Source organism: Poecilia mexicana, unplaced genomic scaffold (genome assembly GCF_051168715.1).
Source record: "Poecilia mexicana isolate PSO_F unplaced genomic scaffold, ASM5116871v1 scaffold_11, whole genome shotgun sequence".
Lineage (NCBI taxonomy): Eukaryota > Metazoa > Chordata > Actinopteri > Cyprinodontiformes > Poeciliidae > Poecilia > Poecilia mexicana.
Window position 1 is genome coordinate 16,026,889 of NW_028263380.1, and position 15,680 is coordinate 16,042,568.

Below are 15,680 nucleotides of genomic sequence, written 5' to 3' on the forward strand. Positions count from 1 at the left end.
TTTTTTTAAATCAAAATTGTGTTTACAAAATTCCCTTTCTTGTAATTTATCTTTTAGCCTGGATACACTGTAGGCTAATTGTGTACGACCTCAGATTTAGAGTAACTGTTTTTAGCTTGATGCTGTGGGGATAATTGCGGTCTAAAGTTTTTGACACTGCCCCCCTCAATTATTGGCACAAAGCATTAGTCTCTGTCCAATTATCAAGGCACACCAAGATCCTACAGTGTTATAGTTTCATACTACAAGGGAGTCATTTGAATTTTTTTAGCTGTATGGAGTGTGGAGTAACGCACCTCCCCCACCTGTTTCTGACCACTGTCATTCACCAGGTTGACTAGTGGTGTTAACTTATGGAAAAGATCGATTCCTTATATATTTAGGACATGTTGGCTTACAAAGTCTTTCCTACTGCAAGGACTCAACACATTATGTCCGTCCGTAAACGATCATTTGATAAAAAGGCTTTTATTCACATTCTCCTCAGGTGTTCCAATAACTGTGAGAAAATCCCCATCAGTGTTAATGGAATTTAATCAGAATAAAATAAGGTATGGAAGAGAACTCAACAGTCATTAAGAACATAAGTGATCATATTCTGCATGTGAATAAAGTCCCACAACATGCCAGAATGCATAATTCACTCACAAAAGCTAACTTCATCCAACTGACTTTCTCCTGAAGATAGAGTTTAGCTTCAAATTGAAACTCTAACAAAAGTTTATGAATTAGATGTGACAAGGTAATTACAAAGGCGCATGTGCAAGCAGGTTTTAAAAGATCTTTTGTAGTCAAATATTTCTAAAAGTAGAGGGGATTTTTTATTTTTTTTTGGAACTATATTGGCCACGAATTGTGTGCACATGGATATGAACGCCTTCTCGCGAGTGTGTGCTCAGTTGCACAACTGTGTGTATTTTTGCATGTGTGAGCATGCAAGTGAGGGAGTGAGTGATTGTTAGCAGAAGCTCGTTAACCTCAGAAGTCATTACCGCAGCTCAGAGGTTTATACCAATTAGAAAAAAAATAAACGACAAGCGAAAAACAAAACAGACAAATGAAAAACAAGAGGAGAGGAGAAAGTGATTACTGGAGACAAAATTTAAGTGATTATTTTCGCCACGTTGAAAACAATATTCTGCCCCCAAGACAGATTTAAATGGCGAGAGAACGGCAGGAGTGATTGCTGAGAAGAAAGCCATAATTGGAGAAAAATAGGAAGTGATCATCGGCGTAAAATATCAAATTACGGCTGGTAATTCCTTACACAAATAAGGACCAAAAAAAAAAAAAAGACACAATTGGTAAGTGACAAGAGGAATTAAAGAAATAACTGGGATCAAAATACAGAAATAAGATAAAAGATAAGAAGATGGAATGTGGAAGGGGAGAGGACTGACATCGTCGCTCCTATATCATTTTTATTTCTTCTTTTTCATGATATATCTTTGTTTTTCAGCCTCACTTTGGGCAACCCACATTCTGGCCTGTTCCATTTGTCTCCGACACACACACACACACACACACACACACACACACACACACACACACACACACGCGCGCATACATGTACGCATTCTTACACACAAACCCCTGAAGGGGCCTTTTTTTCCACATTGGGCCATGTGGTGCAGACAGGCGTACGGAAACAATTCCCTAAAAACACACAGTCTACTCATAGAAAGCTGCAACACAACCTCACACACTCACACACACATCAACAGTTAAACCTGCTGGATGAATTGCTGCCTTGTTCAGTGCTGAACTAATAGCAAGAAACTGCTCTGGAGATTAACACACACGTACATATCAACATACACATGGAAAAGCCTAAGCATTAGGCATTCTAGGCCACATGTGCATTAAAGTCAAGTTATTTTCCTCTGTCCAGAAGTAGGTTTTCAACAAAATAACCAAGAGAAGCTGCGATAAGTCAACTCCAATAGACAGCAGGGAAACATGTCATGGACGTATTCTGCAGAGATGTTATTTTTGCCTATTTAGAAAGCTATATCTCACTTGTTTGTCGCTGGAGAACTGTGCTGTCGAGACGTAATCTTTCACCAACTGGCTATTTTTGACCAAATTCATTTTGTAAAATAGCAAATATTTGTAGAGTCTCTTAGTTACGTAAAAAGTTCAGAGAAAATGGATCAGAAGTTTGAAGACACCTGCTGTCGTCAAGAGAAAACAGTGATTGGGAATAAATCAGATGGATTGGTCCATGGATGGATTTATAGTTTCTGACATGGTGAATTGAGTTTAGCTGAACTTACTTCACCCAAACTCATCCTGACTACTTACGGAATAACCCTGAAAATCAGACAGTTGAAGGCTGAATGTTCATTTTCCCTGAATTGAAAATACGTTTTGCCGAACCGCATCCGACTTACAAAGTCTGGAGAGTTCCTAAAGTCCTCCTTCACATCAAAACATGAATATATATGCAGGTTTGTATCTCATTCTTTCTGTGTCTTCACTGTTGAGTAATTGCTGTCTTTTCTTTCTGTTTAAAAGAAAAGGACACTTCCATTCTGTTGTATTTCTGCCTGACAGTAGTTAATTATATTTTACCACCAATCTCTCAATTTGCTTTTCTCCTCTTGCAGAAAATGGCGCAGCGTGTCTTCCAATATTCTCAACAATATGGAACGTTTCATGTTCCATTACAGACAATTGGCCCTGAAAGAAGTCAGGATTAAAATTCAACAGTGTTTATTATTGCAGTCAAACGGATCCGAGGGAGTCAAAGCAGCTGGAGACAGAAACGTCCGATTTTTTTCAGGTCGACTTACTCAGCATTGATTTGTTAAGACCAAACAAGTGGCTCCTGTAAGATATGATGCCATGAGAAAGAGCTGTGGGAGAGCTGACTCATCTTGCTGAAAAGGAAACTTCCTTTCATATGAAAACGGAAGAAACTGCACATATTATTCTCTGGCTTATCAAACGCATAAAACTCTGTTTCCCGTAAAAGGTGGTTTCTACTTTATTTTCTTATTTTGTGTGCGATGCGGAAAATGCTTTTCGCCGCTTTTTTAAAAATTATGAAACTTTACAATAAAAGAGTAATAGAAAAAAAATCATACAGTTTAAAGCAGAAGTTTACATACACTGAATAAAAATACAAAAAACATTCTCTACCCCCCTCCCGCTCCCCCCTCATTGTCTGAAGTTAAATCAGATGAAGCGCCTCTTGTTAGGTTCAGTAGAATTACCACAACATGCCAGATATGTATTTTCTAATGTCTCCACATTTTAAAGTTTACACACATTTCCTCAACTTTTTAAACCTTGCACTTTATGACTTTAATCGACATTTTTGGGTATCCTTCCATACGCTTCTCACAATGGTTTGCTGGAAGCCCAAAGTCTTAGATGCAAGGCAACCATATTGGATCTTAAGGTTCGGGTCAGCAAGAAATCTTCGGCTTTTACCACTTAAAGTTCTTCTCCAGAGAAGGTTTCTTTTAACTTTTGGTTTTTAAAGCATAACAAATACAAAGTCAGGTTTAGCCATTTGTATGTGTATGTCAGTATGCTGGAAATATTTAGAAAAACATATATCCACCCATGTGGAGCTTGTCACATGTCGCCAACTTCAGCAAATACACACAACTTTTTTGACTCTTACTTTGCGCAAACCACGCATGTCTTAGTTATGCCAGCACATGTTGCAAGTAGAGAAATCATCACCTCTTCGTCGTTATCAAACACAAAAGACTAGCATAACAAACAATAAACTCTGGCTCACAATGTTTGACACCACCCAAACCAGGGAGTACATTTGATACCAACTGATGATATTTTAGCTTGTCATCAATTTTGTCGCCATCACAAAACTACCACAAAATATGGTGGTAAAATATTAAACTCACCTACTCCTAAACACAAGACGAGAAACTGTGACAGCAGCTTTAAAAATCATAGCATCAACAGAAAATATTAGGTGTGCTCTCGACAAACACTGCACGCATTTCAACTAAGAACTGAGTAAAGACTTGCCTTTGTAGTCAGTGTTTTTTCTTTGTCAATTTTGAATTTTGTTTTCCCTTCTTTCTTTCTTTCTTTCTACTGTCACTGTTGTGCTACTGGAAACACAGTCAAACAAGCTCAGTGTGGCATGGCGACCGACTCGGTTGCATTTGGCTTTGGTTAGCACCTGAATGTGAGCAAACTACCAATTGGAACCATCTCATGGCTCCCAACTACTGTTTTTGTCGCTTTGGCAGGATGTTCTGCTGCTGCCTGAGCTGCCTGGCTGCTGTAACTGGTCGTGCTACAGTCCCGTTGTCTGGAGTGACTCTGGTGCTGCCAGAGTCTGGGCCTCTTCAAATCAACTATATAGGAACTCTAAAACCTATAGTGTACAATTCAAATTCTGATGACGGATCAGTCATCAGTTTAGGCTTTCCTGTATTATAAATGAATACAGACAAAGGTTGGCTGTAGCGATACAGAATAAATCTGCACAGGTACAATCATTTAGATTTCAGCAAAAAAAAAAAAAAAAAAAAGAAGAAGCAGCTTTTGGTCAGTATAAGCAGTCACATTCAAGCTGACTTTGCAGTAGTTTTCTAGCATGCACAACACTGCAAGTGCAGAGTGATTTTTCCTCCCAGACACACCAGGAGCAGCTCACAGCTGTATACATCACCGGCATATGGATTAAATAAATGCAGTCTGTGCAGAGCTTGTTAACACTTGTTCTCTTGGCAACAACACAAGTTTTGGGCAAACCAAACAAAAATAAGAGCACACACCCAAATCTGCGCACACCCAGACAAGAGCGTACATGCAGACTGCATGTGTGCAAACACAGACACGGAGATCGCATCCAAGCAATTTTCAAGAAGTGAACGTTAAACTAAGCCAAACATGTACGTGTGTCCTATGTACAAACCCCATTTGTGTCATAAACTTTAATGCATATTCTCTCCAAAATTGCACAAACGAGGCAAATGATAAAAACAAAAACTAGGCTCAGTCCATCACTCTTGTTTTGCCTGTAAGCCATCTGAATCTGAGTAATTTTTTTATAGAAAAAAATTAAGCAAAGACAGATGCCCTTTTTCTTCAACTTTTAAAAGTCTATAATCTAATAAACATGATTCAATATTAGTTTTGAGAAGTTGTCCCCAACACTTACAAAGCAGTAAACAACATATCAGAAAACTGACTCAACTCTCTACTAGTCTGATGCTTATTTTGCAGTTTTGTTTTGGGGTTTTTTTTCCCAGAAGTTCATCATTTTCACAAGCACTGCATAATTAATCAATCAATAATTAACATTAGTGAAACACAAATAAGACTGGATTTAAAAATGTCATTTTACATTTTTAGAACTCAAGAGGTAGGAAAAGGACAAAATATGATTTTTGGTATTGTGAATATTTACGGGGAAAACTTGCCCTCAGTCTGGAGCATCACTACCAATTAGTAAAGTCAAACTGATTCATATTGGAAGAATGTTTTGACCAAAAAAATGGAGCATAGCCTCTCTGCGGGGAAGAAAGAATGAGGTAAAACAGTGTGATGACACTGACCTCGACCAATCCCACATCGGGTTCTTACAAACAGACCGACTGTGGTTCGCTCACATCTGCCACTGATCTCTGATTGATTCTGTGTCCTTTATCTGAGTTAGTCCTTTACAAACTTACAAATGAAGTCATTAATTGCAATGACAAATGGTGACACTGTCTTTATAAATCTTTGCCTGCACAATTAATAACCTTTAATTGTAATTAATTAGAACTATTTGCCGTTCAGTATTTTGGAAAAACAGACCGGATTCAAAGTGTTGCGTGTGCCTTTCCTGCAAAATGATAAACGGTCACGGCTTTGTCTCACACACCGTGATACGCTGACACAAAATACGTGGTCGTGGGAGAACTAGAAGCGATATCCCCGACTGCAGAGCTGTGAAAAGATGAGATCACCCAGCACACAATGAGCTATCCTCTGACATATTTTGTGCAAATAGGTCAACAGGTAGTTGACGTTTGCAAGCTGACACATTTTTGTAACTCCGGGCTCCGTTATGAATGTGCTTCACAAACGATGGTATGAAAATTAGAAAGACTGCGGAAAAAAAAAAAAAAAAAAAAAAGCAATTGTGGCTCCACTTACTCAAAAGGGGCAGAACTTATTTCTAGGCAAATACATCACAGACACAAACTGCTTTGTGAGCAGCGAACATGCTAATGTGTTTGTGTGTAGTACGACTGTCAAACTGCTTTGTGGGAATGACTGAATTATCTCCGTTCGACATTCCGAAGTTATAAGCAAGTCTTAAAGGAGCAGGCATATCAAAGAGCATTCAATACCACAAGACACACACACACACACACACACACACACACACACAAACACACACACACAAACAAGAGCGCATCAGCGAACATCTGTATATACAGTCCACATCTAAAGGCATGCATATTCACATGCAGAGACATAGTTGGACACACACAATCAAAACCACGTCTAAAAGCATCAAGGAGCTCAAAGCAATCCGCCCTACTGAAAAACATCACCAAGCAAAGCCACCGTACCACATAATGAAAAACATACAAGCACTAACTCCATCATAGGCGCACACATGCTTCCACTCAGGGGCGCAAAACAGGCACCGTGTTTACTCAAACTTTAAACACTAATAATTTATCATGACATTAATTCAGAAAAAGACCTACAAACTGTTAATTCAGACAGTTTTAAAGAAACAGAAGATAAATAATCAAATCATCACATGAATCGATCACCTAGCGGATTGTTTTACAAACTAAAAAGTCGCGCAACGCCTCACCGACAGGACAAATTAAATAGGGGCCAAACTGCATGAAAACTCATAATAAAACAGTTCATTGTGGAAATGATGTCTTTTTCTGCCCGATGACAATTTCCTTTAGGTCTGACCTGCCAAGTTATTTTTTTTTTCCATTTATATTCATATATTCTAAAATCAATAACACTGAAAACATTTACTGCCCATTTTTGATGAAGGTAATGATTCTGAATTAATCAGAAAATGATCTTAGTTTTGATGCAGTGTAGGAACTGAAAAAGAATTCAGATTTTATGGTTTTTGATCGGCTAATCAATCTCTGGTGAATTGATTGGTTCGTCTAATTATTAATTTAAACTGCCAAGTCGGGGGGGAGAAAAACGATGAGAGTGTGAGAAAAGCAGGAATCCGCTGGTTTGAGACATCAGCTCTCTTAGATGTCTGCATAAATATTAAAGGGAAATGAACAAACAGAGAAGAAAAAAAAAAGATCTTCAACCATTTGACTTATTGATCACCAGTCAGAGGCCGTCAAGCAAAGATTGGCAATTTTGTTGCATCCTGGCTGAGTGGTGCATCAATAACAATTATGTTCAAAGAAAAACTGAAAACCAAAACTGTGAATGTAAAACGTGAGCTAATTTCTTTTAGTCTAAAACACCTGAAACATCTGGTCTGACTGTGGCCCGTTTTCATTTTGATAGACATTTTTGATAGAGCCAGTGGACCGTTTAACGGCTCTTTTAAGGCTGAGTCCTATTTTACCACTTGCCCCTCATGTTCAGCCCTTAGCTTTAGGCTTCGAAGCAGTGGGGAATCACAACCCCATCTGTGGGGGTTGAAGAAGGGCAAGTAGGAACAGTTTCTACACTTGTAAACAAAGGGGTCGGAACTAAGCTTAAAAATACACTCATAAATGTAAATATTATATTAGTGTATGTTTTATAGCACAATATAGTGGTTACACAATAACCACTATGGCGTCCATCTCAAAACCCAGGTGGGTTGTGGCAGATGGCCTCTCATACCAAACCTGATTAATGAGGAGTTGTTTCCCTTTCTACTGGTGACACATGCATGTTTATATAGTAAACAAGAGATTAACAAAGTGTCTATACACCATTTCTAAAATATGTAATTTCAAGTCCAACAAAATAAAGTTGTGTTGGTATAAAAATATATTAGATTTGGTATGAAAAGACAATATATACGTCTACAAACTCACCCATTTATAACTCGCATAAAATAAAGGTTTACCACGTATTTAGAAATACCAGAATAAATGCACATGAAATTTGCAGAAGAACCAGAAGACGCTGCAATAATTACGTACTCCTCTTCACAAACCGCTGCAGCCTTGTGATCACACTTACATAATAACCTCTCCACTGTATGCATTTGCATTTCCTGTAGCATAACAGCTTGCAAATATGTCAGTGCATTCTTGAATGCACGTCACAAAACGAAAGCGGCAAAACGAACGTAAGCAGGGTTTAAAGTGTCACCAAATAACACAAAAGGTCACATGATTATTTTATGAGCTTATCATCACGTAACTATGTTATAAAATATGACATAGTTCATCGAAAATGTTGCTAGCAATCTGTAGCATCAAACAGATTTAGTCTACTGCACACTCATAACCTTTACTTACAGATTTAGCGTCGGCCAAGTAGCTGATGAAGACATCCCCTCTAATTTTCACTGAGGGACTGATGAGCTCTGCTAATGGGGCTTACGGAACTGGAATGCACCAGCATGACGGAGGAGCAGGTAATGTTTGACTATGAGTCAGTTATTCTGACGTTTAATGTCAGAGACATTCTTCAACTGTTCATGGACGTGATCTCTACTCATTCAAGCCGTACAGTAACAGATTTCCCTCATCATGGGCAAATATTATTACTGAAACCCAGAGCACAGGGAGCATTCAGAGGCAATGCACAGTCACTTCCCCCAACGGTATGAGTATGACAGGTTTGTCATCGTGCTTTGCTACTCAGCATAAAAAAAAAAAAAACGTAGCTGATGTGAACAATCAGCTAAGGTCGCTGAGCAGGAAGCAATGTTGGTCCACAAATCAATAAAGCTCTGAGAGGAAACCTAAGTTTCCTTCTTTTTTTTTTAACTATATAAATAGTTTTTTTTGTAAAGCTTTAAAAAAAACAAAAAAAACTTGTATTTGCCTAATCAAAAATAAAAATTCCAATGGAAAAATGCTTACACAACACAAACACAATCTATATCCCTGTTGCTAATAAATATGTTTATTTTAATTGAGTCTAAACTGATATTATTTTCACAAGACTATAAGACATAGAAAAATAAAGTTTACAGAAATATGTCCCTTTAACAGTTTAAACTGAAATAATATTTAAGCTGGTTTCAAACATAACATGCATAAATGCATAGAATTTGTATTTTTTTTTTTTAAGTTCTGTATTATTTTGTAATCGGAAAACAAAACATCTGAAAGAGTCAGCAGAGTGTGAGATGTGCAAAGAGTTCTGAAATAATTTTGTTTATTGCAGTGGAATATTTTCACACTGAAAAAAGTTGAAACTCTGTAGACATATTTCTGTTCCCTTACATTTTCTTTCTCAATATATCTAATGAACCGCACATATAATATAAGGTTCGATGGAGTAGCTACTTCCAGATTCAGAAACGTTAACATAAATCTGACCAAAATAAATTATATGTCCTCCAGTCTTTCCCAATTTGAAGACCGTCAAAAATAACTAAGACTCCATGCCCCAAAAATCAGGAATAGTGTGTCAACATCGGAAAAATTATTTCTTAATGCTGAATATGCTTTTTCAATAAATAAACATACTTAAACAGCAGAAAATATTTTTCTATATTTTTCAGTTTTGCGGCTACAATAAACATTGTTTTGTTTTAGAAATTTTTATCCTTTTATCTTTACCAGGGGTGTCAATAAATATGTGGGTGCTTCTGTATCTTCTGGTAAAATAACTCCTTTCGGTTTTAGCTGTGGACGGCTTTTGAGTCATTTTAACGGAGCTGAATTAAACAAACCTTACCTGTGCTGGTCATCAGGTTATCAAAACATCATGGCTTTGGCATCAGTTTTGTTCAACCAGCTTGATTACACGAGTCTGTCCGGTAGCACAGCTCTTCTGCACGGTTCCCCTGTTACTCCAAAACAAAGTAATGGAAAGCAGAAACCAGACGTCGGACCCAAACTGGTATCACTCCATCTCTTCTGGTCCCTGCGAGTCCTCAGAGGTCCACAACTGTCAGAGTAAAAATGGTTCAGCTTCTTTGCCGTGGATTTAAAAAGGTCCTTCACTGGGACAAGCATCGGCTACGTTTGGTCAGGAGCTGCAGCACCTCTTCTGCTCAACTGCGCGCCATCGCAGTTTTGTTCCTGATCAGCTCGAGTCTGGGTGACAAATACTGTCCTGCTTTTTGGTCTTCAGTCACAGTTGTTGCCTTAACCTGGAAAAGTACAAGACAAAACTTTTTAGAGAAAATTTCACAATTGTAAACTAAGGCCTTTAATTTATTTCATTGACATTTAATATACATAAAACATCTAAGACCTAGAAATGTACTAGCTTCAGTTTAGATAGAATCTTTATTATTTAAATGATAAACTGTGAATTTACTTGAGTGTAGCTGTATAAATGGACTGGGAATGTTCCAGCAAATACACTAATTACATGCACAATCAGGTAAAGCACTTTGGGGAAAAAAAAAACAAAACACAACATTCAGTATAGAGAGTGGTGCAGGAAAATTGATGGGGGACGAAACAAACAGCCTGCAGCAGCATTCAGTCGCAACAGGATCCAGCGTCTCACTTTCTCTACGAGTATTACCAACTCCATTTCAATATTGATTGTTCCATGAGTCTGAACAAGGAGGTCGTTAATGAGTAATTTCCTGGGATTTCCATATCAAATTTCCAGTGGCCGTGACCGCTGACAATTACATTTCCTTTATTCTGTAAATCTAGCATTAAAAACACAGACTCTTCGATTCTCGGCTCCCCTCTTTTGTTGCCCCAACCGCAAAAAAAAAAAAAAAAAAAAAAAAAATCAAATCATCCCACCCTCTCTGTTTGTGCCACTCCCCTCTCTCTCCTCCTCTCAGTCCCCTCTCACTCCTCGGCGCCTGCTGGTTTCTATCCATCCAACTTTAATCGTCAGCCAATTTTTTATTGTTTGTGGACTGTTGGAGATGGCGTGTGTAAAGGTGTGCGTCGTTCAGTTACCACCACAAATCAAACCGTAAAAATATGGAGACCGAGTGTGTGTGCGTGTGCCAATCTTGCCAAAAATGTTTCTTTGGGATTTACATCAGGACTTTGACTAGGACACTCCCAATGAATATACCTGAATATACTTTGAATTAAGCTAATGCATTGTAGCTCTTGCAGTATGGTTAAGATCCCAAAGTTAAAAGAACAGGTCTCACAGCTGCAGACTCGATGATTTCCTTCTGGTATCAGCATCCTGCTGAAGGTAAGCATGGCGCTGCCACCACCGTCTTTCACAGTAGAAGTAGTGCATTAGGGTGATCTGCATTGTTTTTGCTATGGCATTTTAACATCACCGACATCATCCTTTCTCACAATTTCAGCTTTTTACTTGCAAACTCTTCCTTCAAGGCCAGATTTTTTGTTTTGTTTTTTTAAAACCCTGTTTTGAACTTATCCACAACTTTCTCCTTGACCAGTCTGTTGTTTTCCCTGCTCTTGGTGATGCTATTTGTTCACTAATGTTCCCTAACAATTCACAGAACATCTGCACTTGATTTTATTTAAGTGTGTCCAAGTAAAGGGACTACATATTCTTTTCCATCCACTTCACAATTATGTGCTACTTTGGTTTGGTCTAGAAAATAAAAGTCCAATACATTTAAAGTTATGGTTGTAAAGTGTTTGACTTTTTGCATTGCAGCGTACTGGATATCACCAGTGGGTTATACAAATTTTTAAACATACGCACATGCAGAATTAAAGAGCCCTGTCTATTGTTTGAAGCTTACTATACATGAATTATGCAACACTAGCTTTGAAAGAGATGAGAATGAATAGCGTTCTCATCCTGCAATCCCCACTCCGAGGGTTGCCTGTGCTCCTTGCCACTTCCCCATGTAGCTCTAACTTTGTTTGCACAAATAGAAAATGAACACACTGACTGTTTTCATGTGAAAAAGGGAAATCTGCACATTATGACTCATAACTGAAATTATGAGTCATTTTTATACCCTCCCAGTTTAAAACAGTCATATTTTTAAGAGGAGTAAAAAAAAAAAAAAAAAAAAAAAAACATGGTTTTGGAATAAGTAAAAATTTCTGTAAATGTCCCACGTCCTCGGATAACCTTTCAGCAATTTAAACAAATCAAACATCAGCTTATGAATACAAAACTATAACCACAAAGGATTACATTCTGACGGTTTCTCCAGGCTGCAATATCCCGACTCTGAAGCTACACACGCGCACATCCACACACATACATGCTTCCTGTTGTTTCAAGTCTGACCACATAATAGTATTAGCTATTAGAGCTGCGAGAAAGTAAGAATGTTTTTATTTTTTTGGCTGTGAGGGAAAGCAGAGAGAGCGAGAGAGAAGAAAACAGGCCAGCTACTTACTGATTAGTAGAACAACAGGAAAAGAGAGGAGAGAGAAAGGTTTTCTTTATTGGAAGGAGGGAGCGTAACTAAATATTTTTCCTTGCGGAGTTCTGACTCAGTCGAGCTCCTGCTTAGTCATTTGATTTAATCACTGTCATTCGCTGCCTCACTGTGCTTTATTCCACATTGTGTGTTTTCTTTATTTTCTCCACAAAGACTTATCTCGCTGTTTTGTTTTTTTTTTCTTTTCATCCCCAGCTACTTTAACCTCCCTCCCAGTGTAACGCCTACTTCCCTGTCTCAGTTTTCCACTCGAGCCGTCTGTCCTATCAATCCATCAGCGGAGCTCCCTGTCATTTTCAAATGCTTCTTCTGTCTGCTTTCCCAACTGTCACTGCGGCTAAGACCCCCCTCGCCCCCAACCCAACCACCACCCACCATCACCACCTCCGACCCCCCCCACCTTGAAGGACGTGTGTGGTCCGGTCTGACTATAGAACATTACATTGTTCCAGACAGGTTGGACTGCGCCACTAGCCAGCAGACGGAGGCAGGCGGGGGTAGGCGGAGAGCAGGGGTTCCTAGGGAATGTTTGTTTTTCTGTTTCCAATTTGGTCCAGCCCAAGGAACTCCACACTCCGCTCTGTCTCAAACACACCATTCATGACGGCCTGACGTAGATGATTACACACAAACACCCACTCAGCAAGTCTCGGCTAGCTCACAGCACACACACACACACACGCGCGCGCAGATGTGTATATAAGCACATACCCACACATGCTGAGCTACCTCGCTGCCCATGAAATACACATATGTACATATATGAGAACTGAGAACGATACACAGATGGCTTAGATTCGTTCTCAGTCCCTTTAACCATGAAACGTAATACGTTTAATTTATCTTTGTTCTCATCTTTTATTGTTTTCTGATTTGTTATTGCTAATGCCATTTCAAATGACATGGTGGTCAAACTAATTATGCTTGTTTTTTCCCTCGTCTTTCCGATCCCCCCTCCGCTCTGTACTTGGGAAAATGATCGTTTCTGAAAGGGCTTTTTGATGTGTCTTGCTGAGTTTTTAGATGTTATGTAGACAAAGTTTAAGCTCCATGTTCCACCAATTAAAGCACAGAGGGCACATTGTTTCATACTCAACTATTCCATCTGAAACGGATTACTTTAGTAATTTCCTTGTTTGGATTTGCTTTTATTTTTTTCTTTTCTTTCTATTTATCGAGTTTATTTGTAAGGAAGGAGCTCAGATCAGCTCTGGCAGCTGGGAAAAAAGTAGCAGACGTACCATACATGTGTTCATAGCTCAAATGTATTTAAAATGCAACTTCCTTAATGAGATCCGAGGGATCAAGAAGTTTTGCTAAAGATTAAAAACATTCCATATACACATGGATTTGCCAGCAAACAGGTGTAACACTAGCACCTGTTTTTCAACTAGTGTTCTTCATTTCATCAGTTACAATAATTTGCCTGGAGGAGAAACTATTTCAGAGAGAGATGCACAGAGAAATCAACTGTTAAAACAATTCAAAGTTGTAGCAAACTGACCAGTAACGAGGCAACCTGAAACCCAAAATTCCTATTTTTTTTCTGGTTAATGAATACGCCATACCAAAGTAATGACAGATCATGCTACCATACTTTTCACTAAGGTTGTTTCTAAAGGGAAAAGGAAAAAGACATAAGGGCCTACAGTCACACAAACACACTGGCTGTTTGCAATTACTAATGCTAAAATACTCACTTTTAATATGAGACTATGTCAGCAATTTTGTTTAAATTTAATATCAAAACCTTGTTTTACAGTAGTTCTTCCCCCACACACAGTAAAATGTTGCCTCTGCCTTTAATATGATGAATGAATGAATTAAGGGGCGATCATGTCGGGAAAGCTCAGATCAAAATATTTTGGAAGGGTTTTATTTACTGTTCTTCAAGAGAAATTCAGAAAGCTTTGCAAACTCAGGAAAAAAATCAGATGCTAAGTGAGTAGGTTAAAATGATTTTTTTTTTTTTTTTTTTAAACCATAATGGTTAGATCATAATATATCTCAGACTTTGTCTGGTAGATCATTAAAAATACTTGAAACAATTTACCAGACAAATTTTAGAGCGATCCGAGTTTTCTGTGGCTGTACGAGTCACAGAGTAAAACGATGCTTTTCTTTTTGTTGTTGCTGAGCACTGCAGGCGAGCTGGCTGATAGGTGGCTACTATGCACCCCAAGCTTGTAAGAAAAACACATTTGGATGTTTTGAAAATAATTTAGATAGCCAACAGCCATTTGACTAGTGGAGCAGGTAGCCCAGCTAATTAACCAGCAAATATCAGATTGTTATAATCCACATGTCAAAAATGAATATCTGCACTATAAACATATTTACTTAAAAACTACTACTAAATTAAGTGGATATCTAATATTTTTGTACAAGTCAGAACAGCAGCAATAATCATGATGGTTAATTTTTTATTGTTGTTTTAAATAAAAGTGATCACCACATACCTTTAATATAGTTATAAGTACTAAATACTGTGAAACTGTTCAAACTCAACAAAAGGATCTCATATCACGACAATCTAAAAATGGCCTACGCCTATTTCGCAGGAGCTAAAAGCACCTTATAAATGCAATGAAAAACTTCAATAAATGTCCTAAATTGCATGTCAAATGCTAACAAAAATATAAATCTTAAAGGCATGCACAAGCCTTAGTACAAGTCTTAAAAGGGAAAGCCATATGAAAATCTGTCCCAATGTCTGCTCATCAAAAAGTGCATTCATATTTATCAAACTAACCAAACTTCTGATCTGCATCTACCTTGCCACGTTCAATGCCAATCCGAGTATACAAGTGAAAACTCAATTAAAGCAATTTCCTGTCAGAGAGATTGATGGCAGAGGAAAACCATGAAGGAATATAGTTTTACCTCTGACAGAAAATACTAATGGTTCCCAGAGGATGACATGTCAGAAAAATGGACCCCGCTGAGTGTATTTGAAGAGCAGCCGACATTAACTGCTGATGTTCACGTCAAAACCATTTACCACTCACTTTCTTACAAAATGAGCAGAGTAATTCCAATTCCTAGTAGGTTTGTTTCAGCTGTGAAATCAAAGTACACCAAAACACCGATCAGGTTACCCGGCCGCTCAAGCGTGAGGGATATCAACTTAGGGCTGAAACGATTCCTCGAATGATTCGAGTACCTCGATTACTAAAATTCCTCGAGGAAAATTTACCTGCCTCGAAGCTTCGTTAAT

The 15,680-nt window shown here is 38.2% G+C and overlaps 1 protein-coding gene across 3 annotated transcripts in view; it reads right to left on the reverse strand.

Moving 5' to 3' along the window:
• trps1 (trichorhinophalangeal syndrome I) overlaps positions 1–15,680 on the reverse strand; it is a 135,846-nt gene that overhangs the window by 98,725 nt on the left and 21,441 nt on the right. For all 3 annotated transcript variants that reach the window (XM_014992120.2, XM_014992122.2, XM_014992119.2), the window contains exon 2: positions 9,835–10,252. In XM_014992120.2, coding sequence (XP_014847606.1) covers positions 9,835–9,847 — 13 coding nt within the window. In that variant the 5' untranslated portion in view covers positions 9,848–10,252. The remainder of the gene's footprint in view (positions 1–9,834; positions 10,253–15,680) is intronic.